Source organism: Rhinoraja longicauda, chromosome 14 (assembly GCF_053455715.1).
Source record: "Rhinoraja longicauda isolate Sanriku21f chromosome 14, sRhiLon1.1, whole genome shotgun sequence".
NCBI lineage: Eukaryota > Metazoa > Chordata > Chondrichthyes > Rajiformes > Arhynchobatidae > Rhinoraja > Rhinoraja longicauda.
Genome location: NC_135966.1, coordinates 30,230,471 through 30,256,282, shown reverse-complemented (window position 1 = coordinate 30,256,282; position 25,812 = coordinate 30,230,471). Strand labels below are relative to the sequence as shown.

Sequence of the window (25,812 nt, the reverse complement as noted above, 5' to 3'; positions counted from 1 at the left end):
CACAGACTGCACTCAGAACTTTTAGAAACATTATTGCATCCCAGAGAACATGTACTCACGTGATGCAAACCTTAAAGCAAAATTATTGTTCGCAACCGATATTTCATATACGACATTACCTTACCATTTTCAAAGAAGAAATAGAATAGAAGCACAACATCAGCCACCCTCTACTCTTCCGGCAATGATTCATATATCTCAACGAGGATTGCTGCCATTTTTTCTGTAGCTTCCCACAGTGTACTTGGAGATATCTGATCATGTCAGATACCTTCATACATTTTAAGACACTCAGAACCTCCTCGATACTGATAGTGATTGTGCTCAAGACATTGCCATTAACTTTCTCAAATTTCCTTGTCTTCATATTAATGTTTAGTTTAGTTTAGAGAAATAGTGTGGAAACAAGTCCTTCGGCCCACCGAGTCCACACTGATGATCGATCGTCAGTTCACACTGGTTCTACATTATCCCACTTTTGCATCTACTCCCTACACATTCGGAGCAACCGCAGATGCCAATTAACCTACAAACCTGCACATCCTTGGGATGTGGGAGGAAACTGGTCCATCTGGAGGAAACCCCGTGTGGTCACAGGGAGAACCGTAAATGGATCGATTGCAATCATGTATGGTGCTTCTGCTAACTGGTTAGCATGCAACAAAAAGCTTTTCACTGTACCTGTACACTGTACATGTGACAATAAACTAAACTGAACTGAAAAAAAAGCATGCAAATTCCACACAGATAGCACCCGAGGTGAAAACTTCTGTATCAACTTCCAACCTCCATCTGCCTCACTTCTGCTTTGGATCCTGTCCCCCTGAAAATTTAATTTAAACCCGTCCTAACACACTTGTAAATCTGCCTTCTTCTTCCTGCGTTTGAGGCAGCAGAAATTATGTAACGCCCTCCAGGCGCTGTAGCCAGTGCAATGCGCTGTTGTCGAGGGCCTTGAGGTCTACCCCTCCACCAGGGGGACGGAGGACAGTGCAGTCGAAAATGACGTGTTGCGCTGTTTGCTGGTCTGCCACACACACGCAGGCTGCTGCTGATCGCAACCCCCAACGATGCATGTTGGCGTTGAACCGGCCGACCCCTGTGCGGAGCCGGTTCAGGGCAACCCACTCTTTGCGGGGCATGTACAAGCCTGGTGGGGCTGTGGTGTTCGGTGCGACAGTGAATTGAGGAGGTCGCGATGTCTGTTCCCAGCTGGTTCTCCATGCTCCTAGTATGTTGAAACCGGAGCCACAGAGGGTCGCTGCATGATGGGAGAAAGGGCGACGAGATGACAGGCGTTGAGGTCCCAGTTGCTGTGAATCCTGGGCGAGGTGGTGCAAAGGATGTTTGGCGTCCGATGGGGCCTTGCGCACCAGCCTATGAGTGAAGAACTCTCTGCGAAGCTTGGCGGGTGCGATACCTGCGAGCACTGGCAGGAGATCCGTCGGGGTAGGGCGTAGGCAGCCAGTGATGATCCGCATGGTGTCGTTGAGGGTGGCGTCTAGCTTGCTGGTATGAGCGCTACGGCACCATGCTGGGGCGGCGTACTCAGCGGCGCTGTACATGAGTGCAAGAGCACTGGTTCGAAGAGTAGATGTCCTGGCGCCCATGACGATCCGGCCAAGCAATGCAGGAGGTTGTTCTGTGCCGAGACTTTAGCACGGAGAGCTTCAAGGTGTTGCATGTTGGTCAGCTGCTGATCCAGTTTCACCCCGAGGTATGTAGGAAATGGGCTGTAGGGTAGGGGTGACCCATTGAGGGTGACGGTTAGCTGGCGTTGAGCTTTCTTGTTGTTCAGGTGAAAGGCCGTTGTGATGGTTTTTGCCACACTCAGTTTTAGTCTCCAGGTCTTAAGATAGCCCACGACAAGTTCCATATCCGCCGAGAGCACATCCTCAACATTTGACCAACTCCTGTCCGAGTGCAGTAGGTCCAAGTCATCTGCGTATCCATACTGGCACGAGGTCGTGCGTGGCAGATCGCTGATATAGAGATTGAAGAGCATGGGGGCCAGTACCGAGCCATGGGGGACTCCGTTTCTTAGGCGTCGCAGTCGGCTAGATTGTCCGTCGCTGGTCTTGAGTACAAAACTGCAAATCAGCCTATCAGAATGTTGGTCAGGAGCATTGGCTTATTGCGAGAGGGGATACATTTAAGTAGGAGCTAAAGGGTAATTTTTACACTCTGAGGGTTGTCTGTATCTAGAATGAGCTGCCAGAGGATGCTGGAGAAGGGGATATAATTGTGACTTTCAAAAGACCTTTGGACAGATATTTAGATAGGAAGGGTATAAAGGGATATGGGCCAAAGGCAGGCAATGGGACTAGCCCAGAAAGCCGTAGGTCAGCATTGACAAGATGTGCCCCAGGGGCTATTTCCATACTGTACAGCTATACATCTCTCTAAGAGGGCTGCTGCATCCACAACTCTGCAATTTCTTGTGGCCAAGGCTGTTGTCATACTGTCATGCATCCTGATTAGTTGCTTTCTGTGGTTCATCTGTAGAAATTGAGATAATTTGAGAAATTGATCCAATTGTCACTGGAGGCATGCCGAATTATTGCACTGGTTTCACGACATACCAAGGGCATAGACTACTTTGATAGCACTCACGTGATGCACCTTGCAATACCTCGCTACACTAAAGATTACATTCTCATGTAATTTATAATTAGTGTTGGTCTTCAAACTCTTTACAACTTAGAGTTATATTCCTGAATAAAACACATTTGGTTTGACCAGCGTGGACTGCGCCATGCAGATTGGGATAATTTCCTGTTGATGTTGGACGATCTCAACTCGGGTGGCCTCGGAATGATTGGGCTTTGGGAGTGCAATCAATCAGAAGGGTTCTATCCCAGATAAAAACCGGATCAGGCATGGGACCAGCAATTAGAAACTTGTTGGTGCTCGCTGCCTTGGCTCCTGGAAGAGGAATTAGCACTTTGAGGAGATATCTTGAGGCAACCAGTTCGGTGAAACAGTAACTTAATTGAACATCTCCCTTCTGGGAGGTACTGGCGAGCAGCCAACACACCAACAAACACCCGCTACAGGAGAGGAGAGACACTTGGAATCAAAGAAAACTGAAATTTAAAATACAAATTACCCAATCAATACATGTGATCAAACTTCCAGGTTGTCTGCAAGAGCGAGTAGCTCTTAAGGAGTGCGGGTTGGAAATGTTTCCAGATCATTCAAACCAACGTTTTGCAGTGACATGACAGAGAGAAAACTGACAAGTTTATGTATTTTTCAAGTGTAACCCTCCTCTCACAACTCTCCTAAAGTCCTCGAGATATGCAAAGAATTCTGTCTTTGTCAGTTTGTCGGAGAGTCACTGTGTTTTGTAAATGACTGTGTACTGTAGCAGAAAGCAAGTTGTCATTGTTGCAGCACGGAGCCTGTATTGAAAAGGGGTTAATCCTAATCTCCACAGATAGGACAAACGCTACCTTTTCTCCCTTCTAGTGCGTGAAAGGATTGTAGTGCGGAGCTGGGGGGTAAGAGGAGGTGCCGGGAGATTGGAGCCACCCCTCTCTTTCAGTTCCCTTTAAGAGCTATTGTTAACTCGGAGTGAGTGAGAGATGGAACCTTCCAGCTAACAGTGGGTGTAACGCGAGAGCTGCTAATTGAGATTTCTAATGCTGCTGACCCCCTTAAGGGCACAGGCTCTGGTAACTCTGACTCAGTCAGACAGAGAGAGAGACAGAGACAGGGAGAGACAGAGACAGAGAGACTGAGACTGAGACAGAGAGAGAGAGACAGAGAGAGCGAGAGAGAGGGAGACAGGGAGAGAGAGACTGACTGAGACTGAGACTGAGTGGGGTGCTGTGCGCTCTACATTCCCTCTGGTGTAGTGTGAGTGCACACTGGAACACTTTCCACCCACAGGACAGTCCCGTTACCAGGACCAGCACGGCTCTAGACTAAAATACGTTCTCTTATGCGTTGCAAGTGTGTAAACATCCCTCTTCCCGCCGAGATCTTTGTGCTGTTTACTTTTGGATTTAACTGGGCAGCACATTTGTGACGGCCAAGGTATGCAGTCGCGTAGGTTGTTATCAGGTCCTGCCGACTCCTAACCCCGCCAACGGCTCACAACTTGCTTTTAAGATTCTTGTTTCTTTGCTGCCTGCAGTAGTTAATATTTTACAGCGACCGCTGCCACCGGCGGAGGAGTGAACGTGTCTGGGATTCAGCGTCCAGCATTGAGCTAGGGGCGAGTCAGGGACAGAGATTGGAAACCCCTTGGAGCTCAGAGTGTCCCCCGGTGTGGTCGTGCCCAATGCCGCTGCCCTCTCCCTGTGCAACGGTGCCACCCGCCGCCCCACTCGCACAGGCGGCTCCTCACATGTGCCTGAGACTGTGACTCGTCCCGTCCGATGCAAAGGCACTTGGAAGGATTTCTGGAAGCCTTTATCTTGGCACGGCGTCCCGAGAGGACGGCAACTGGCGGGGGTTTCATCGTGCATCGTCACACAAGTACCCCTTGATGGAGTGAGCCACTGTGGAGCAACCAACTATTCTGGCCCAGCACCGAGCCGTCCGTCACATGTAGTCATTGTCCAGGGACCGCTCACAGAGGTAAGGCTTCTGGCGACCAGCAAGCCGAGTTGAAGTTCTCGTTTGTGTGTGATTATATGCCAGTGCTTATGTACTTGATTGTCGTGATATGTGCAGACTGAAACCTCCTGGTCGCTGTATTATAAACTCAGATTAGACGCCGATCTGTAGCAGCAGTGTGACCAGCCGGATCTGTTGTGCTCGCAAGATCCTCAAGAAGATTGTTCCCGATGTTGGGGAAGTCCAGAACCAGGGGTCACAGCTTAAGGATAAGGGGGAAGTCTTTTAGGACCGAGATGAGAAAACATTTCTTCACACAGAGAGTGGTGAGTCTGTGGAATTCTCTGCCACAGAAGGTAGTTGAGGCCAGTTCATTGGCTATATTTAAGAGGGAGTTAGATGTGGCCCTTGTGGCTAAAGGGATCAGGGGTTATGGAGAGAAGGCAGGTACAGGATACTGAGTTGGATGATCAGCCATGATCATATTGAATGGCGGTGCAGGCTCGAAGGGCCGAATGGCCTACTCCTGCATCTATTTTCTATGTTTCTAAGGGCGGATTGACCACACAAAGATTCCCCCCCCCCCGAGTGTTTCTACACTATAACCCAGTATTTTCTCGTCCGCCAATATTATTGCAAAAAAGAAAAAATAACGGGGAGTTTCTCAGCCTGGTGAAGTTTCAATTTGTCAGTGTTCAGTTAATAGTTGGCGTGGATGGCAAAATACAGATAATGTCATACTATAGCTATTTGGTTTTGGGATTGAAGTGCAATGAGAGAGAAAGAACAAATCAACAGAATCTTCATTTTTGGGCACTTGTATGTCATACAGCACGACAGCACAGCAGGGATCATTACACAATTTATTGAAAGAGCGTGTAAAACCCAGTTCTCTAAGCATTGCGAAGTTCATATTGCGCAGTCAATTTGACAGATTTTGATTGAAGAGCAGTTCTGTTTTATATCTTTTCTAATTACACAATCCAGGCATAAAATAGTAATGTTTCCATCATCTGGTATCTTGATGTAATTTAAAACAGGATAGCCATAAGAAATCTAAAATGTGAGACAGCATTAAATTGGGTCTGGACTAGAAACAGGATCTAACCCGCGGAGTTACTCCAGCACTCTGTCTTGTTTTTGTAAACCAGCATCTGCAGTTCCTTGTGTCTTTAAAGTGGAAAGGTGAGCCGTCGTTCAAATAAAATATTTTTCAGAAAGTGAGAAGTGGGTTCAAATAAAATATTTTTGACGTGGTTGACTCCTCCTTGGATTCATAGATTAATTCCACAGCTCAAGGATAGTTTTAAGGAACGTGCAGAATAAAATGAGTTTCAGCTAATAACCACAAAGCTAATATTTTCTGATTACAATTAATTCTTTTTAAAAGTTCCTAACTTCACATCGTAATAGTATCTAGTTATTTCCAGAATGATTCCAGGATTTTATTTCACCACTGTTTTATTTTTTTTAAACTTCATATGTTGGACATTAGTTGAATTTCCTGCTGTCAGTCTTATAAACACAATATATTTGTTGCATCATCTGCATTTACTCTGGTTACACAGAAATATTATTTCTTGGCTGTACTTCCATCTCCATGGCCATGATCTAAATCATGAAAATATGTCTATTTACCATGATTTCACAGAAATAATACTTCCTGGCTGTACTTTCACCCCAAAAGCTGTGAGCTAGTAATTTGAATACCACTCTGTGAATAGGTCGCTTATGTAATGCTGATTCATTCCCTGCACTAATCTGTCCCCAAAATCTCATAACTTGGTATAGGAAAATAACTGCAGATGCTGGTACAAATCAAAGGTATCACAAAATGCTGGAGTAACTCAGCAGGTCAGGCAGCATCCATGAGAGAGGGAATGGGTGACGTTTTGGGTTGAGGCCCTTCTTAGTTTGTATATATATTTATGGCCTTTCTTCGCTTTAGTTCACAAGGTCTCAAATCTTCCTCTGTTCTGTCAGAGAGTTCTAAGTCAATTCTCAGAAGAATTACTCCTACGAATCGGAACAAGTAACTTGGTTTTACAAACATCGCTGCCTTGCATTGAAACGTTAACTCAATACGGTCAGAGCAAACGTTATGAGATCGGGTCATTTGGAATTTAAATGAGACGATGGAGATAAATCAAGAGTCTCTGCTTCTTCAAAATACTCGCAGAAAATCAACTTCCTTAGTCAGGGGAAGTGGATAGAGCCCATCAGAGGCCAGGAGGCACCAGCTGGTGTGAAATGAAGCTTCTTTCAATGCATTTTACTTGCTTTCTAAAGGTACCTCCAGTGGGGAAGTAAATATAGCATATGTTCTCTTATCAATGCAGATGTTAGCAATTGTAGTGAGAGAGTCTGTTCCAGGTGAAGGTAGCACGTGCTATTCCTAAATAAAATGAATGCATTAAATAACCAAATAGGGATACAATGCATTCATGGTTTTTAGAAGAATATCTAAAGAGACCACTGGCTGCCCTGAGATGTGACTGAAATATTTTGTTAGACCTTTTTTTAGGTAGCTTTATGGTTTTAAAAAAAACTCACAAAATTGGTTAATAAGTTGGGGATCATTATTGTTTAGTGGTTTACCCACCTATAAGTGCTCGTTTCCCAGGCACCCACCCACCCAAAAGCTTTTCAAAAGCTATTATGTTTGTGGGATATCATTTGAGGAATATCATGTTTTTGATTTCGGATTGTGGATAGGGGTAATTGTTCAACCTCGGCACCTCTTAAGCTAGGGGTGGGAAATGTACTGGTGTTTGGCACTTGGTTTCAATTCACCTGACCCCACCAAGGATTATTTATGGATGTTGGGAAAATGACAATATGCCATTGTTTATACAGTTAGCTGTGGAACTGCGCTTTGTGTTGTTTTGAAATTTAAGCTAATGTTTGACAATATTCTGCTGACTGTGGAGGTCTGACAGTGATAGTCATGACGCTCTTGCCAATTTGTTTTATTGAAACAACATTGCAAGCTTCTTGGATTATCGCCATTCAAGTTTGATTCCATGAACCGGAATGCTAAGCAAACTGACTATTATATCTGGGTAGATAAACACAAAATGCTGGAGTAACTCAGCGGGACAGGCAGCATCTCTGGATAGAGGCATGGGTGACGTTTTGGGTCGAGACCACTCTTCAGACTCTTATCTGCAGTTCTCTCCTATGCATTATTTTAAATCTGGGTAACTGATTTAATATTCTTCACTTTTAATTTATCTGAAAGACTGCAATCCTAGTGGCTTGTTATACTTGGTTTGTACATTTCTCTTTCATTAGAGAAAGGGACCACGATATAAGGAGGGAGCAACTTGTAACACTGTGGTGGGCAGTACATGTGAATCTCCGCAAATGTTCTCTAAAGGAAGGCTGCAGGGCTGCTTGCTGTAAATTACCTGGCACGATGAATCAGCTCGTAATTAGAATGTCTGGTGATTTACATGTGGGTTTATGTGGGGTCAACGGTCCTAAAATAATAACAGGTGAAGAACTGATCATACTGTAGAAGCAAGGAGCTGCAGATGCTGGTTAAAAGCAGAAAAGAACCCAAAGTGCTGGAGTAACTCAGCAGGCCAGGCAGCATCCCTGGAGAACATAAAATAGATGATGTTTCAGGTTGACACCCTGCTTCAGACTGATTGAGGGGGTGGGGAGGGGGGAAGAAGAAAGCTGGAAAAGGGGAGAGCAGGACAGGTAATTAGGTTGACATTGGGTGGGTGGGGGGGGGTTGAAAGGCAGGTGGTTGGAATATACTGCCAATCAGAAAGATGTTAACAGCACCCCACTATAATAGCCATTTAATTCCTGAGTGACTCCAAAGTTTCAATATGGAAATTTACTTCAGATTTTGGTCATTATTTGTATTTAAAAAATCCTGATAACAGTGTGAAATTCACAATGTTTTCGAAGCTACACAGGGTAGTTTCAATGATTATCTTTGTTTTGTTCATGGCAAGCCATTTGTCTATAGTATTTATTCTATGTGATTACTGAGTTTTGAGTCAGATTTTTACCATTGCATCTCTCCCTTCCTGTATAAACAACTCTCTTGTCTGCATAGCTTGCCCTGATTGACTGGGGTCTGAGAAGGGACTTCAGAATGAGATTTCTGTATGTTAATCTGAGTCCCATCCATCTTTTACACTGCATATCTGCCTGAGTCTGTTCATTTCACAGTTATCTGTGCCACACTGGAGCCTGGCTGTCCCAGCCACCCTCTGTGTTAATCAGAGTCTGTCTTGCTCTTGCTGCACCTCCTGGGAGAGGGGGGGAGGGGTCACACTCGTGCTCACACTTGTGCTAATACGTGGCTTATCTGACTTTATCACTTTATATCTTGTCGCCTGTTTATCTTGCTATGTGTGTGCCAGTCAGCCTCCGTGTCTACCTCTGGGGACACAAGGAACTGTAGTTACCAGAATCTTGAGCAAAACACAGTCCTGGAGGAACTCAGTTGGCCAGGCAGCATCGGTGGAGGTAATGGACAAGTGACATTTTGGGTCGGAGCCCTTCTTTAGTCTGAAGAAGGATCCTGACCCAAAACAATGCTTATCCATGTTCTCCTGAGATGCTGTGCCTGATGATTTTGTTGATGCTGCCTGACCTGCTGAGCTACTCCAGATCTCTGTCTTCTTTTGTAAACCAGCATCTGCAGTTCATTGTTTCTACTTCTCGCATTCTTTATTTTGCATTTCCCATCAGTTTTCTCCTATGGGTTTAAATCCTATTCTGCATAGTATCCATAGTCGTTGAAACCAGTTCTACACACTATCTATAGTAGTCATCAATTTGTTTCTTAGTTTAGTTTAGAGATGCAGCACGGCCCACCTAGTTCGCGCTACCCACACATTTACCCTATCGTATATACGAGGGGCAATTGTCAATTACACCAAGCTAATTAACCAAAAAACCTGTACGTCTTTGGCATGTGGGAGGAAAGTGGAGCTTCCCAGAGAAAACCTGCGCAGGTCACGGGGAGAATGTACAAACTCTGTACAGACAAGCGCTCGTGGTCAGGATCGAACCCAGGTCTCTGGCACTGTAAGGCAGCAACTCTACCGCTGCATTACCATGCTGCTCTGGGCCTTTATGTTTGAACTAACAAGCCATCTGATTGTGGGAGGCATCCCAGTCAAACACAGATCTGCCTTCATCTGACATAGATTCTCATAGTTGATTGAAAATGGCTATTATTCATTTAAAAGTCTGGAGACCAATTACAGCATCCTTGCTTGAGTGAGAATTAAAGCTAAGTATGTTCTGATCTCTGTAATTGACTGGGTAAATACTAAACCATCAAGTGTGGCTACAGGCTGACTCCACTTCACTGTGGCACATCTTTCAACAAAATAAAGCAGCACAACAATGTTTGTCGCAGCAAGGGACCAAATCAGAATGCCCAAATTAGAATACTTCATTATTCAGCTGACAAGAAAGGGCTCTGTCTTATTCCACTTGACACTTGACAAATGCTAGGCAAGTGACAAACGTAAGAGATAAACAAGGAATGCTGAGATATAGGAGCCAGAGGCAATGGGATTCAGGAGGGGGTTTGAAGTATTAAGTGGAGGGGTGAGGGGAAGGCAAGTGGAGGGATTGTGCTCTGAGCTTTGGTTGGAAAGTAAGAGGCTTCTTTGTCAACACTGTGATAACAGCAGAATGAACAGATGGCCCTTGATGGCCCAGACAAGTGAGAGCGGACGAAAGAAGAATCACTCCCCTGTCTTGAGCAAAGCTCTTTCGGATCCAGAGTTTAAAACAACAGGAAGATAGAGTGAGTGAGAAACAGACACGCTGTTTGTCAAGATTTGCTGCTTTCACAACTGTTTGCTGTTGTACTCCCAAGTTAAAGAAACTAATCGACCATACAGCATCTTTTCCTGTGATCTTAAGTTTGGAGGGGGAGGGCAGGCGGGAGGTGAGGGGTGGGGAAGGAGAGGCAGGCATGTTTTCGCTTTCAAAATCAGAGCTTATTCTCTGAAACCGCTACAATGTCCGATTGAGCATTCATTGTATGTAATTTGAGGGTCTTTTAATGGGGGGAGGTGTCATCCATTTAACAAGCAGCAATAGTCTTGCAGCCGGTTCTGTCTCTACATTTGGGAAGTGTCTGCTTTAACCAGGTTTCCACTGCACATCATTGTGGGATTCATGTACACTCATCATTTTATAATAAGAGACAGCAAGTTACTCCAACCAGAGGCGTAGTGGAAGCAAAATCTTTCCGCTTTCATTAATAAGCTGAACGCATTCCTGGAAACTGTTGTTGGATACTGGGCAGATGTGGAAACATAGATTGATATTTCCTTTCTGCATCCAAGTATCTTTAATCATATTTGCAGTCCATGTGGGATTAATTAATTTAGTACATATCAGATAAGTGAATTTGTTCTTCCCAATGTGAGTAGTTGAGCACCACACAGAACAATGTATTTGCCCGCTAAACAAAAGTGCGTTAAAGTGCTTTGTTAATGATATTACATGCAATTTAAAAAGGCCATTTACAGCATCAATGCACAGAATTCTTTGCAATTCAAGTACGAGGGGTTTTGCCATTCTCCTCGTGAAAACCGATGAATGCGTCAGTATGTATTGGTCAAGATTTTCTAAAGAAATTAATTCTATGCCAACTTGAAAGTGAGGGAGGCAATAAGCAGCACAGTACTTTAGTTTAGAGATACAATACGGAAACAGGCCCTTCGGTACACCGAGTCCGCGCCGACCAACGATCCCCACACATTAACACTATCCTACCCACACTAGGGACAATTTTTATATTTTATACCAAGCCAATTAACCTACAAACCTGTATGTCATTGGAGTGTGGGAGGAAACCGAAGATCTCGGAGAAAACCCACGCAGGTCACGGGGAGAACGTACAAACTCCGTAAAGACAGCACCCGTAGTCAGGATCGAACCCGGGTATCTGGCATTGTAAAGCAGCTCTACCGCTGTGCCACCGTGACACCCATTTAGTTAAACACAATGCGGGCACATCTTGGGATCACCTGCATGTTTGTTTCATTTGACTTTTCCAGGTTCTTATCAATGCTCGGGTTCATAGCTGAATTAGCAAGTGTAGATATATATGTTTAAAGGACACTGAGCAGCATATTCTGACCTTGTTAAACAGTAAACATCCAAATTTCCACTTGTAGAGTCTTATTTTGATTCAATTTGATCTTGTTTTTTTTAAACACTGGAGCAGTGATAAAGTAGGCAGCTCATATTATGACCCGCACACACATAAACGAATAAGGCGCGTGCAAATATTTTTGCTCTTTTCACAATGATCAACATTTGAAATTAACTTTGCAGTAGGTTACTAGAGGTATAGTGACTAGAATCATGAGAAACAGCTTGGTGATTTAATGGAAAGGAAATACACACTTCCTGGATGGACGGTCAAAAACACTTTCTTCGTGCCTTGAGTTATTCTAAGGTAGGCCACAATAATACCAGGTGTCTGCAATTTTGAGCTATGAGTATTTCAAACAAAAGTCAGATGAATAAACCAGACCTGAGAGAAATGGAATTAAATTTTAATTTCAAAATTCAGCACACATGCATGCATTTTCAGAAAATTCTCCCCCCCCCCACCACAACCTCCAATTTCCATCCTATTGGTTTCATCAGAATAGAAATCATGTGGATTTTATAAAAGTTAAAGGGTCTGCCTTGTTACCTTGGCCAGAGGATGGAAATATGTCCTTGAGGGTCTGTTTAGTTTAGCTTTGTACATTCTGCAGCTAAGATAAATGGAGTACTTGCTGGCATTCGCAGTAAACAACAGTTTATGGGCAAGGTCCTCAATGAATATTTCACCTCTGTTTTTACTACCGAGAAAAACAAATGAAATCTAGGGAAATTGGGAAACTTAATGGAAATGTCTTGAGACCAGTCCACATCAAAGTTGAGGAAGTGCTGGACGTCCTAAGATGTATGAAGGTAGATAAATCTTGTAGGCTGTTCGGATTTATTCCAGGATACTGTAGGAAGCTAGAGAGGAAATTGCAGGGGTCCTGACTGAGATATATGAATCATCTTTGGACACCATGAGGTGCTGGAAGACTGGAGGGTGGCTAACATTATGCCACTATGTAAGAATTGCTGAAACAAGAAATCTGGGAACTATAGACTAATAAGCCTAACATTTGTGGTAGGAAAGTTACTGGAGAGGATTCCAAGGGATAAGATATACATGCGTTTGGAAAGTCAGGGGTTTTGTTTAGTTTAGAAATGCAGCCTGGAAACTGCCTCTTCAGCCCACTAAGTCCACACCCACCAACAATCAGCCGTACACCAGTTCTATCCTACACACCAGGGACTATTTACAGAAGCTAATTAACCTACAAGCCTGCACGTCTTTAGAATGTGATGGGAAACCAGAGTGTCTGGAGGAATCCCACGTGGTCACGGGGAGAATGTACAAACTCTGTCCAGTCAGCAGCCGAGGTCAGGATTGAACCTAGGTCTCTGACGCTGTAGGGCAACAATTCTACTGCTGTGCCGCCCTGCCCTAATGATTGATTAGGGATGGGGAGAGTCAACATGGTTTTGTGATTGGGAGATTGTGTCTCACATATTTGATTGAGTTTTTTGAAGAAGTAATCAAGAAGATTGATGAGGGCAGGGATATATATAAACATAGCACAAAAAGTAAGGAAATTTGTGTTTGGTAGATTATTTCTTTGTTGTAACAATGCTTCTTGGCAATAAATCTTATACCGTTGGAAAGCCTGTTTATTTACCTTTTAAATGGTGCCACATTTGTAAGGAACATGCATTTGTGGGATGAGCAGCAGAGCTGAGTATATGGGTTGCGCCCATGAAAAATTTGCCAAATCTTCTCTGCCAATGCCAAACAGCTTATTCTGCTGTTGCTATTGACTCTTGTTTTGAGCTTCTGGTACCCCCAGGTGCTGACAAGAATGGGATGCCATCCCACAACAGTGTGTGACCAGGCTGGTGACCAGCATGAGGAGGAGGTGCCAGGCTGTTATGGCTGTGTATGGTTCTTCCACACGCTACTGTGGCTCCTGTTTATTAAATGAATAAATTGTTAAATTGCCAATATGTCTTGTTTCTTCAGACTTCAATCATCCAATCCACCAAACAACACCGAACAAGAGTCAATGGCAGAATAAGCTGTTTGGCATTGGCAGAGAAGATTTGGCAAATTTTTCATGGGCGCAACCCATATACTCAGCTCTGCTGCTCATCCCACAAATGCATGTTCCTTACAAATGTGGCACCATTTAAAAGGGAAATAAACAGGCTTTCCAACGGTATAAGATTTATTGCCAAGAAGCATTGTTACAACAAAGAAATAATCTACCAAACACAAATTTCCTTGCTTTTTGTGCTATGTTTATATAATCTACTGTACATGGGCTTCAGCAAGGCCTTTGATAAAGTTGTGTACGGCAGACTGCTCTGGATGCCAAAATTGCATGGGAATTATCTTCATGGTAGGAAGCAGAGGTGGCGGATGGTTTTATTTTTGTGACTAATAGTGTGCTTCAAGAATCGGTGCTGGGCCCTTTGCTGTTTGTCACCTATATCAATGATTTGGAGGTTTGCAAATGGCATTAAAATAGGTGGTATTGTAGACCGTGAAGATGGTTATCAAGAATTAGTGGGATTCTAATCGTGGGACAATGAATGGCAAATGGAATTTAATTCAAATAAGTGTACGGTGTTTCATTTTAGGAAGTCTCGCCAGGGCAGAGTTTCCCTGTAAACGGCAAAGTCCTGGGTGTGTTGTAGATCAGAGAGATCCAGGAGTACAGATACGGGGGCGGCACAATGGTATAGTTGCTGTCTTACAATACCAGAGACCTGGGTTCAATTCTGACTATGTCTGTATGGAGTTGGTACGTTCTCCCCGTGACCGCGTGGGTTTTCTCTGGGTGCTCCAGTTTCCTTCCACACTCCAAAGACGTACAGGTTTGTAGGTTAATTGGCTTTGGTGCAATTGTAAATTGTCTGTTTTGTGTAGGATAGTGCTTGTGCTATCCTACTCAGTGCTAATACTATCCTACTCAGTGCTAATGCTATCCTATAGACTTTGTGGGCTGATGGGCCTGGTTCCACTCTGTATCTCTAAAGTCTGAAGTCTAAAAGGAACATAGTTCCTTGAAAGTGACTTTGCAGGTTGATAGTGGTGAAGAAGACTTTTGACATGCTGGCCTACATCATTCAGGAAATTATGTATACAAATTGCGATATATTGTAAAGATAGACACATAATGCTGAAGTAACTCAGCGGGTCAGGTAACATCTCTGGAGAAAATGGACAGGTGACGTTTCAAATCTGATTGTTGGCTAGGGACGGTGTGATCCTATGAGGAATGAATTGTTCCAAACTGCGGAACTGGTCGACTGACTTTTAGTGGAGGTAGGGGAGAAAGAGGGAGGAGAGGGGAGAGTTTGCAGAAGTTACCCAAAATTAGAGAATTCAATGTTCATACCGCTGGGTTGTAAGCTATCCAAGTAGAATATAAGGGCTGTTCCTCCAATTTGTGTGTGGCCTCACTCTGGCTACGGAGGAGGCCCAGGACAGAAAGGTCAGTATGGGAATGGGAAGGGGAGTTAAAATGGTTAGCAACCAGGAGATCCAGTAGGTCTTTGTGGGCCGAGCATAAATGTTCAGCAAAATGGTGGCCAGGTCTCTGTTTTGTATCGCCAATATACAGGAGACCACATTGGGAACACCCGGATGCAGTAGATGAGGTTTGTGAAGTGCATGTGAATCTCTGTCTCGCCTGTCGGGGGACCCTGGATGAAGTCAAGGGGGAGGTATAAGGACAGGTGCTACGATTGCAGAGAAAAATACCTGGGGAGGGGGTGGTTTGGGTAAGATAAATGGATGAACGGATGAACCAAGGAGTTGCAGAGGGAGCAGTTTCTGTGGAAAGCAGAAAGGAGTGGAGATGGGAAGATGTGATTAGTGGTGGGATCACATTGGAGCTGATGGAAATGTTGGAGGTGATGTGTTGGATGCGGAGGCTGGTGGGGTGAAAGATGAGGACCAAGAAATAGTCTGTCCTTGTTGCATCTGGAGGGAGGGAAAGTGAGAGCAGAACCACAGGACAGAGATGAGACATGCATATGGATAGGAAAGGTTCATGTGGTATGGGCCAAACGCAAGCAAATGGGACTAGCTTATACGGGGCATACTTGCCAGTATGGATGGGCTGAAGGGCTTGTTGTCTTGCTGTATGACCTTATGACTCTTAACATTTGGTGACAAAACTTTCGGTAATGCAAGATGACTTATCTGTTGATTTCCACTATTGATGCTAGTCAACAGTGGTCTCACAGAGAAACCAACATTGCAGAGGATTGGCTCTGAACTGGGATGCTTTGATACCTTCTGATATTCAGTGTCCGGTGCCAGTAAGGTAAACATCTGAGGAACAATTATAAATTGTTTTCTTTTTTCTGTGTCATCCTCCCACAACTTATCTAGATAACGAGATATCATGATTATAAACCTACCAGCAAATGTTGGACAGATCTATCACTCGAACATGCTGGCAGGAGACACCATTACTTCAGTTGCATGATATATAATGTCGCTTTCAATTTGATGTGCATGCTGGAAAACCCATTATTTTGTGAAAACCTGATTATTTTGTGTTCTCTTCCAGGAGATCACCTGCAATTCAAGTCAAGATTGACCAATTGAAGAATTCAAAGTCGTATGCAGATCCTTGCTAATGACTGCACAGAACAGCTAAAGTGCAAAAAAAAAAGGCTGGCCCAATGAATGCCCAGAACTACTGAGCTACCAAGATTTGGAAAATTTATAACTTTGAATTTCAACCAAAGGAAGAGGAATGAGCCACGTGCTGTGCCATCTGTGTCTCTGTGTGTTCACCCTCCTTACACCCACTACGTCAAGGCCCACTGTATCACAGTTGGAAGAAAATAATTCACAGCTAGGTAAGGCCAATAGAATGGAATTGTGTTAGAATGTTGATGGAGCTGATTCTTAAGAGCTCTCCCAATGGGTCAAATGGTAAATAGAGTGATATAATGCTAAATGTTATGGACTAAGAAGGATCAATATAGCATTGTCCAGATTGATTGGTTCTAGATCCAAGAATGCTCATCTGCAGGCCAGTGAACTGGATTTCAGTCCTTATATATTTGAGCTGTTGCAAAGGGCCACCAACATTAGTTTTCGGGCTCATTATTAGATGCCTCGAAACTTGAAGGCATCGGCTATTGCTACAGTCGCTCCATTAATGAGGGTATGGTTGTGTTCACCGCTTCACTTCTTTGGGTCAACAGCCAATTCTATCGACTTGCTGATCTTAAGGGCATTATTTCCCCTTCATGACTAACGAGTCAATTGTAGCAATACCATCTCCAATCTGACTTTAAACAAACCAGCACATATCAAGGATGAAACTTTCAGGAATAAACATACTGGTACTAATTAGGATCTGCTAGTCAAGATTTCGACTTTAATCTGCTGTTTTTTCGGTCAGGCATCAAAGAGCTTTGGCAATTTATTTCTGGAGAATCTTCCTAAATTATTATAAAAGTATGATTCAATCCTTAAAACGTGTTACTGGTTAAAATATCAAAGTACAAAAGCACTAGCATTCTGAAAATGGAATCTTATTTAAATATTTCTCAGTGTTTCAAGGGTTAAAGGAGGTATCTAGGATGTGGTGTGGTTACGGAGGGGTTTTTCTGCGTGAGATCTCATTAGGCTGGCTCACACGCTGCCCCCAAAGTCTCATCCCAGAGAGAGGCTTTTGTCCAGATAAATATGCACTGTAATCTAGCCTGTCTTTGAGTGGTGGCCTATTTATTGTCCCTGGGAACTGTGTACATTTGTGTATAAAGAGCACCCGCTCAGGCTCAATTCTGTGTGTCACTCTCTCCTTCAATATTCTGGGCTCTAATGTGAGGATGGTGGCCCTAGGCCAAATCCTATGAAGGAAAGGGGTGACGGAGGGGGAGGGGGAGGCGGAGGGAACAGAAGCGAGCCTGCCACTCTGGAAAGGACAATCCAACTCCCCTCCCCACTGTTGTCTGTGGCACCAGAAACAGAAGCTGTCAGTTTATTATGAATGGAGTGAGCGTCTCACACATAGCTGCCTAGACGAGGCGTGGAGTTCACACGGCCTGCAAGCAACTCTTCTCTGCTCCTCTTGAATGGAGGGCGAAGGAGCTTGGCTAATTTTCAGGAATATTTTAATTGTTACAGACATTGAGGCAATTAAGGAATGCTTGTTTAATGAATAGCAGGCTTTTGGTTGCAGAAGGAGTATCTGTCCACCTCTTCATCCTTCCTCACCCTTAGGTGCACTGTGTGGTTTGTTTTTAGTATTGTATAAAACTCTAAAGTCCAATTCTTTATTAGTGAAAGCTTTCACTGTACACTTTCTAGCTATTCTTTTCATTTAAAAAATGTTTTTGCACTAGGTGTCACTAGGCAGTCTAGCCATTTTGTTATGCAGATTTCATTGGATTAAGCTAATTTATATTACTTGCTTCAATTGTACATTGTACTCTAATTGGTAAAAGTACTACCAAACTACATTTAATGATCAAATGTGCATGAAAGACATTTATGTTCTTTGTAGACAATATAGAATTTGTCTATAAAATGTGCAATTTATCATTCTTGTACATCTCACCAACGACATTGCTGTTTACAAGTTCAATGAACCGCTTGCCTATTGAATGTGTTTGAATGACCAGCTGAGTAGTTGGGCCCTTAAAAAAAAAAGTCCCGTTTTAAACCTAGTTGGTCAAGATTCACTGAATAACAAACTTACAGCAATAATGTGAGCACTGCTCTGATACGGGGCTTGAACCGATGCTTTTTGTAACTGGTATTAGAACTATGCTGGTGTCAATTTTGGCAGCTTTTACGAAACAGATGCCACGTACAAGACTGTCAACCTGGAAAAATTGTAATTAACTGACCGTAACTTTCTACATGTGTCAGCATGCAGGGTACACTTCTGATTTATACCTGTATTGGTATGGGAGTGATGTATATGAAAGGGAGGGTCATTTACATTTATTTAACATCTTTTGTGATCTGAGGACAGATCAGATGGGGGGGGGGGGGGGGGGGAAACACTTAAAAACAATACCCACCAACAATTATGTAGAACCTTGAATACCATGGTATATCACAGGTGCATTACCAAGGATAAAATGATTGGTGACTAGGGAGCATAGGGTAGGGAGAAAACTCCAGTGGGCTGACAACTTGGTCATCTGTGGTAGGGCAATTAACCCCGAGGAATTTACAGAGATCGGAGATCAAGAGAACAATGTTGCGGGTAACTGAGTGAAGATAAGGTTTGAGCAACAGATAAGATAGGGCAGGGCAGAAGTGGCCAATGTTGATGGTGAAATCGTGTAAGCAAGTACTTGCAATAATCAAGTAATATGGCAATAGTGTTTTCTGTTGTAGGGAAACACAGCATTACAAAGAAAGAATAGCAAGAGGCCACAATAGCAATATGAGAATTACCAAATGTAGGACAAATAAACCTCTCTTTGAAAGAATGAATGTTAATGTTAACAATTAAAATTCTAATTTTATAAAAAGATTATATTATCATGTAAAAAGTGGAAACAAAACCAGAAGATGGATCAAAACAAGCTGCCACTGGGCAGAGGTCAATGGGAGGCCTTGTCTACCCAGGTGGTGTGTGAAGATTAAAAGATGTTTATAGAGTGTACTGGGAGGTGATAAGAGAAGGGGCTAATTAATAATGCAACCTTATTCAGACAGGCGTAGAGTAGGATTCCTAGGAAAAAGAGCAGATTAAATTCCTCCTTTTAACAAGTGAAAGATCATTGTGGATTTAGTACCATTTTAGATTGTCATTCTGTGTCCTCCTAAAGAGCCCATTTGATGGACCAGGGTAAACTCTCTGGCACCTCCTAACTCTGCCTGATGTCCAAGAGAATGTTAGACATGGTATTTTCCGATGTTGTGAGGTTTTCTTGTGTTGCTTACTCGGTTAGCACTTATTTTTAAGCCATTCTATCTCCATTCTTATTAGAATATGGTACATAGTGACACTAGTCCGCAGATTTGACTCTGAACTGTGAGTGACCATTTGAACAGCCTTTTCCTGTGTGCAATCAAAATCTCTACTCGCCTGCTTTTTGATTGTCTGAACAGTTGAAATAATTTTTTTTAAAACCATATAAATTTCCCTTAAAAACTATATTGGGGACATCATCTGGTCGGCATCCCTTAATGCTGTCAGCAAGTCACTCTATTGACCCAGCTGAGATTTAATCAGGATCCTCCTGCTCTAGGATGCTTAATCAGGCAAAGGAACATTTAGAATATTGTTAAAGGAACAAGCAAGAACTTAGAAGGAAGGAGCCAAGAAAATCAAAGTCCCACTTCATTGTGCCTGAATGGTATAACACTGTATGATAAAATGCTTTGTGTGTAAAATACTTCCCTCTCTGTCTTCCCCTCTCTGTTTGTCCCCCTCTCTCTGTCTCCATTGCCTTCCTTCCTCCCGATTAAGAAATGTACATTACAATAGAGATTTTCAGTTCATCAAACCCAGCATTTCAGACCAAAGTCGATCACTGTTGGGCAAATTAAAAGGCATGACGAGCAGGTTGCATTTTATTCATAATTTTAAATAGCGGGCTGCATCTCTTTAACACAGCTGGAGATAAATGACATCTTAATAAGTTTCTTCATCTGTCATGGTTGGAAGATGAAATAGCTTTGTTTGCTTCCCAGTGTGGGACTCGATCTTTCTGTGAAGGAATAAGAGGATTCCAGGCCAGTGCCTGTGGAGAAAGGCGGGCTTGCTTTGAGTCTTGTGTTTGTTGTTGCTATGATCCCAGAGAGCAAGGATTAACACTTTGTGACCTGGGATTGGCCTGTGTTTGCTGCCACCTGGGTCAGTAAGCATGGTAAATCCAACCACGCCTGACAGAGAAACGGAGACCAGCTGCAACTTTTAATTTAAACTAAGGTCCATGCAGTAGGCAAGGGCAAGGCTGCAGCTTCTAATAGAAAACTGGAAGAGCAGTGCATTATAAAATTCTGGAGGGAAACAGTCTATGAATCCATTTAGTTTAGTTTAGATTCGAGATACAGCGTGGAAACAAGTCCTTCGGCCCACTGAGTCTGCACCCACCAGCAATCCACTGTTTTAAACAAAGAAAATACATTCTGCTGGATATTAAAGATCTCATGATGCCATATCAATACATTTTTTCTTTCACCACAGAACATTGACAAAATTATAATACAAATTTGTAATGTCTTGCAACGACATGACTTAGTTGTAGGTAAACGGGATTCTTATCCCATCAATCGTTATTTTTTACTAGCAAGCACATTGGTCGAGATAAGGCCATTTGTCAGAGGTTACTTAAATTGAAGAATTCGGTGTTCACACTGTTGAGTTGAGGGCTACCCACACAGAATATGAGGTACTGTTCCTCTAGTTTGTGTGTGTCCTCATTCTGTCAATGGATAAGGCCCAGAACCAAAAGGTCACTGTAGGAATTGGAAGGAGATTTGAAATGTTCAGCAATCGGGAGAACCCAGTAGGCCTTGGCAGACTGAGCGCATATAGAACAAAACTGTCGCCGAGTCTATGTTTGGTCTCACCCTTATACGAGGCCACATCGGGAACACCAGATGCTGCCGATGAGGTTGAAGGAGGTGCATGTAAACCACTTATCTCACCTGGAAGGACCTCTGGGATCCTTGGATGGAGGCAAGGGAGGAGGTACAGGGACAGTTACATCTGCGGTTGCAGGGAAAAGTACCTGGGGCGAGGGTGGTCTGGGTGTGAAGGGATGAGTGAACTAAGGAGTTGCTGAGGGTGTGGTCCCAGCAGAAGGTGGAAAGGGGTGGAGTTGGGAAGGTGCTATTGGTGTTGGGATGATATTGGTGGTGACGGAAATGTCGGAGGATGATGTGTTGGATGCGGAGGCTGATGGGGTGAAAAGTGAGGACCAGGGAAAGTCTATCCTTGTTGCGACTTGGGGAAAGGGGAGCGAGTACAAAACTATGGGACGCGGACGAGACATGGGTGAGGGATCCATCTATGACAGCAGAAGGGAAACTACAGATAGACACAAAAAGCTGGAGTAACTCAGCAGGTCAGACAGCGTCTTTGGAGAAAAGGAATAGGTGATGTTTTGGGTCAAGACCCTTCTTGTAGTTCTTTCCTACACAGAAGGGAACAATGTTTTCTTAAGAAAGAAGACATCTCTGATGTCCTGGAACCGAAATTCTCATCTTAGCAGAGACAGAGAAATTGAGAGTGGGGGATAGCATTTTTGTGAGTGGCACAGTGGGAGGAAGTGTAGTCCAGATAACTCCAGGAGCCAGTTGGTTTGTACTAGACATCAGTCTCCTGTGATGGAGACAGAGATCAAGAAAGGGGAGAGAGGTGTCGGAGATTAAAAAATGAGATAATCTCTAGATAAGAGATGGTCTTGGCATCATGTGTGGAGCAGACATTATGGGCCAAAGGACCTGTTCTTGTGCTGGACTGTTCTATGTTCAATGATTAAGAATGTGACAGAGAAATTGCAGGGAAATATGGTACACATGTTGTAATATACCATACTTCCCTGTGTAGGAACTGCAAATGCTGATTTAAAACGAAGATAGACACACAAAACTGGAGTAACTCAATGGGTTAGACAGCACTTCTAGAGAAAAGGAATAGCTGAATTTTCTGCACTCATCTATTCGTTATCTCCAAAGATGCTGTCTGACCCATTGAGTTACTTAAGCTTTTTGTGTCTTATCTTATTACAACATGGTCAGGGACAGAGGGGAATCAAATATTAGATTGGATAATTAAAAGGGTAAAAGGAAAATGTTTAAAATGTTAGATTTGCACTTGAAAAAATGGCAACAATTTTCAATATGGCAGAATGAAGTTGAACATAATTCAATTAAAAGATTAAATTAAATCTTACTGAGCCTGAGAGGTTGGATTAGTTTTGCGATCACAATTACCATGGTAATAGTAGATAATTAAGATGTAAATTTCAGCCCTAATTTACCATACCTAGCTTAATGGGTAATTGATGTTAATGTTCACAATGATAACTGGGAAGCTAAAAACGCTATACCATATTCAGGAAACAATGAAGAGGGAGAAAAATGACCAGCGCACTCTGTAGATCTGTAATTACTACAATTTTCTTAATCCCTGAATTTGCTGGTTGATTTGCTCGATAATATGCTTTATTCCTACCAGTTATTTCTCCCAACAATTTCTCAGAGTGTAGACGAAGCGCTGAACACCAAGAGTAAAGAAAGTAAAGACCACTTTCATGTTTAACACCTTTTTAAACAACCCATTGTGTGGCATTACCACAGCCTCACCTGAAATTTAATTAGCTAATATTCAGATTAAGTGTAAAATCTGTTATATTTCTAGTGCCTAATCTCCCTGTTCCTCCTTGAAGTGCCCTACTTACCATGTTGCCTAATGTAAACCAAACCAATAAAAGACCAAAGATTACACTCAGCAGTTATTAAACCCTTTAAAAAATGTGTTTAACTCTGAAGGAAGAGACTAGTTGTTAATAATTTTTTGGGGCTTTAATGAATCCATTTTAATGAGTTTGTTTCGTCCTCTTCATTATCAACACGTGCACAATCCTTATCATTTCAGCAATCTGCTATTTTGTACAGAATGTAACTGAGATGTGACTTTTGCTCACTCTGAAGCCACGCCCTTAAGTATTCCACCCAAAGGCATTGACTTTAAGGTCTGTCAGTGGTTGAAATGTTTGTCAATGGAGTTGTCAGGTTTCCTGGTGAGTGACCTCCTCAACCCTCCCCCCCAACTCCTCCAAGGCACCTGCAGCGCTCCAGCCTCTCGCTGCACCCTGTCCCATAGACCATTGTACTTTTGTCCTTGTCACCGTTGGGCTGTTGGCTAAGGTTGAAAGGTCATGCCTCAGCAAGCAGCAAATCATTCCTCCTTGTCTTCCCATGTCAGGTATTGGGTCATGACCCGAGTGGAACCTGGTGGGGGGGCAGCTTGATGATGACAAAGACATTGATTTTTTTTTGACAAAAAAAACACTGCTGTACACATTTGAAGGGATTGAGCTTTCTTTGACTGCAGCTGTATATAGAATTTGCAGTCTATAGAGTTGTGCCAGGAAGAATATCATCATCCTTTAAAAAATAAAAAAAAAGCCAAACCATAACCATTGCAGGATAAGATCATCTTGCATGTAAACATTTCACTCGCTATGGAATATGCACTTAAGTTGGTGTGGGCATTGAAATCTTTGTGTCATACATTTACGAGTTGGTGAAGTCAATTGGAAATCTATTCATTTAAATGAATGCCTGTGCTGGCATAGTTGAAGGAAGACATATTTTACCGAAAACAAGAAGAGAATTGTTAATAGTACGAAAGCTTCCATAGCATGTTACAAAACATGAACGGGCCATTTGGACCTATTATGTTTGCAAAAATCACCCCACCGATGAATAATTGAGATGTACTGCTATTCTCCTCACTCTGTTACAATTAAAAGTTTTGTATCATCTGTAGGGTTTGAAATGGTACCTTGTACATCGAAGTTTTAGCCATGGATGTGAATCCTGGACAGCAGTGATCCCATTACTGATCCTGACAGAATAACACTGCATATCTTTATCTAGGCTCAAAAACAATAATTTACAATAATACTCGTCTGCTTTTCCCAAAGCAGTTTCCCTGCCTTAGGGTGCTGTTGCTATTTCCCTATTATTTAATAGGGTTTCATTTTGTTGACTGGTTTCTTAAGTTCATTTTTATCAAATAAACTTTATAAATCCAAATTCACCAATGTATCATTTTGTAAGCCCTCTCTGCTACTTCATCAAAAAGTTAGTGTAAGAAAATAACTGCAGATGCTGGGACAAATCAAAGGTATTTATTCACAAAATGCTGGAGTAACTCAGCAGGTCAGGCAGCATCTCGGGAGAGAAGGAATGGGTGACGTTTCGGGTCGAGACCCTTCTTCAGAAAAGTTAAATCATTTACTCAATGATTCACCTTTAACAAAAGTACATCCTAGCTTTTCTTTATTGATCAATATTTATTTAAATGATTATTAATTTTGTCCTCAATTATCATTATGCACAACCTCCACAACACAGAAATTAAGCAGTCTAGCCAATCTGTACTTGCTGGCTTTATCTTTACACAATATTTTGATCAAGGATTTATTATCTGCATTTTTCCAGTCCCCTAGCACCACTGTAGTTAGGTCCACTACTTCCACAATTCTGTTTTGCTTCCCTCAGTGTGCATCCCACCTGAACCCAGTGACTTGCTCACACATATTAATCACTTATAGGACGGAAGTGAATGTAATGCAGCCAGATTTATGGATGACATAAAAGTAAATGGGAAGGCACATCATGAAGAGAATACAAAGTAGTTTACAAATAGGTTGAGATAGGCCAGGTAAGTAGGTAAATTGTTGACAAATAGGGTACAATGTGGAAAAATGTGAAGTTGTTCATTTTGGAAGGAAGAACAAAACACCAGGATATTATATAAGTAGAGATAAATTATAAGTCATAGGGACTTGTGTATCCTTGTGCATGAAACACAGAAAGCTCGCACACAAGTGCAACAGATAATAGGGAAAAGTAATGAAATGGTCGCCATTATTTAATTGGGGGTCAGACTTCCCAGAAGGAAAGTCTTACTGTGAGTGTACAAGCCATCAGTTTGACCACATCCAGAGTACTGTGAATAGCTTTAGTCTCCCTATTTAAAGATATTATTGCTTCAGGCAAGGTTCACAAGGATGATCTGTAGTGTGAGGAAAATGTTCTTTCTCGCAGGTTTGTGAGTCTCTCAACCTTCCAGTACAGATAGCCTTGTGCAGGGCTGTTACCTTTAACAAAAGTACATCCCAGCTTTTCTATATTGATTAATATTTATTCAAATGATTATTCATTTTATCGTCAATTATCATTATCCACTGTACCACAGACATTAAGCAGTCTGGCAGACTGATCTGTAGTTGCTGGCTTTATTTTGACATCCTTTAGATAGAGAGTTTTGTTCCCAATAAGTGAATTGAGGGTTATGGGAAAGGATCAGGTAAATGGACTTGGAGATTGTCAGTTCAGCCATGATCCAATTGAATCACTTGTTTTATAATCTAAAATCTTTCTGATACATAAGTTATATTTAATCAATTTTTAGGGTATGTAGT

The 25,812-nt window shown here is 42.6% G+C and overlaps 1 protein-coding gene across 3 annotated transcripts in view; it reads left to right on the top strand.

Moving 5' to 3' along the window:
• The first annotated feature begins 1,066 nt into the window (after positions 1-1,066).
• LOC144600163 (fibroblast growth factor receptor 4-like) overlaps positions 1,067-25,812 on the top strand; it is a 53,019-nt gene continuing 28,273 nt past the window's right edge. Inside the window, exons 1-2 of one of the 3 annotated variants that reach the window (XM_078411637.1) lie at positions 1,067-1,231; positions 16,236-16,530. In XM_078411637.1, the coding sequence (XP_078267763.1) occupies positions 16,425-16,530 (106 nt within the window). In that variant the 5' untranslated portion in view covers positions 1,067-1,231; positions 16,236-16,424. Of the gene's footprint in view, positions 1,232-3,042; positions 4,588-16,235; positions 16,531-25,812 lie in introns of those variants that run through there. The other 2 variants (XM_078411638.1, XM_078411636.1) reach the window with 2 other exon arrangements.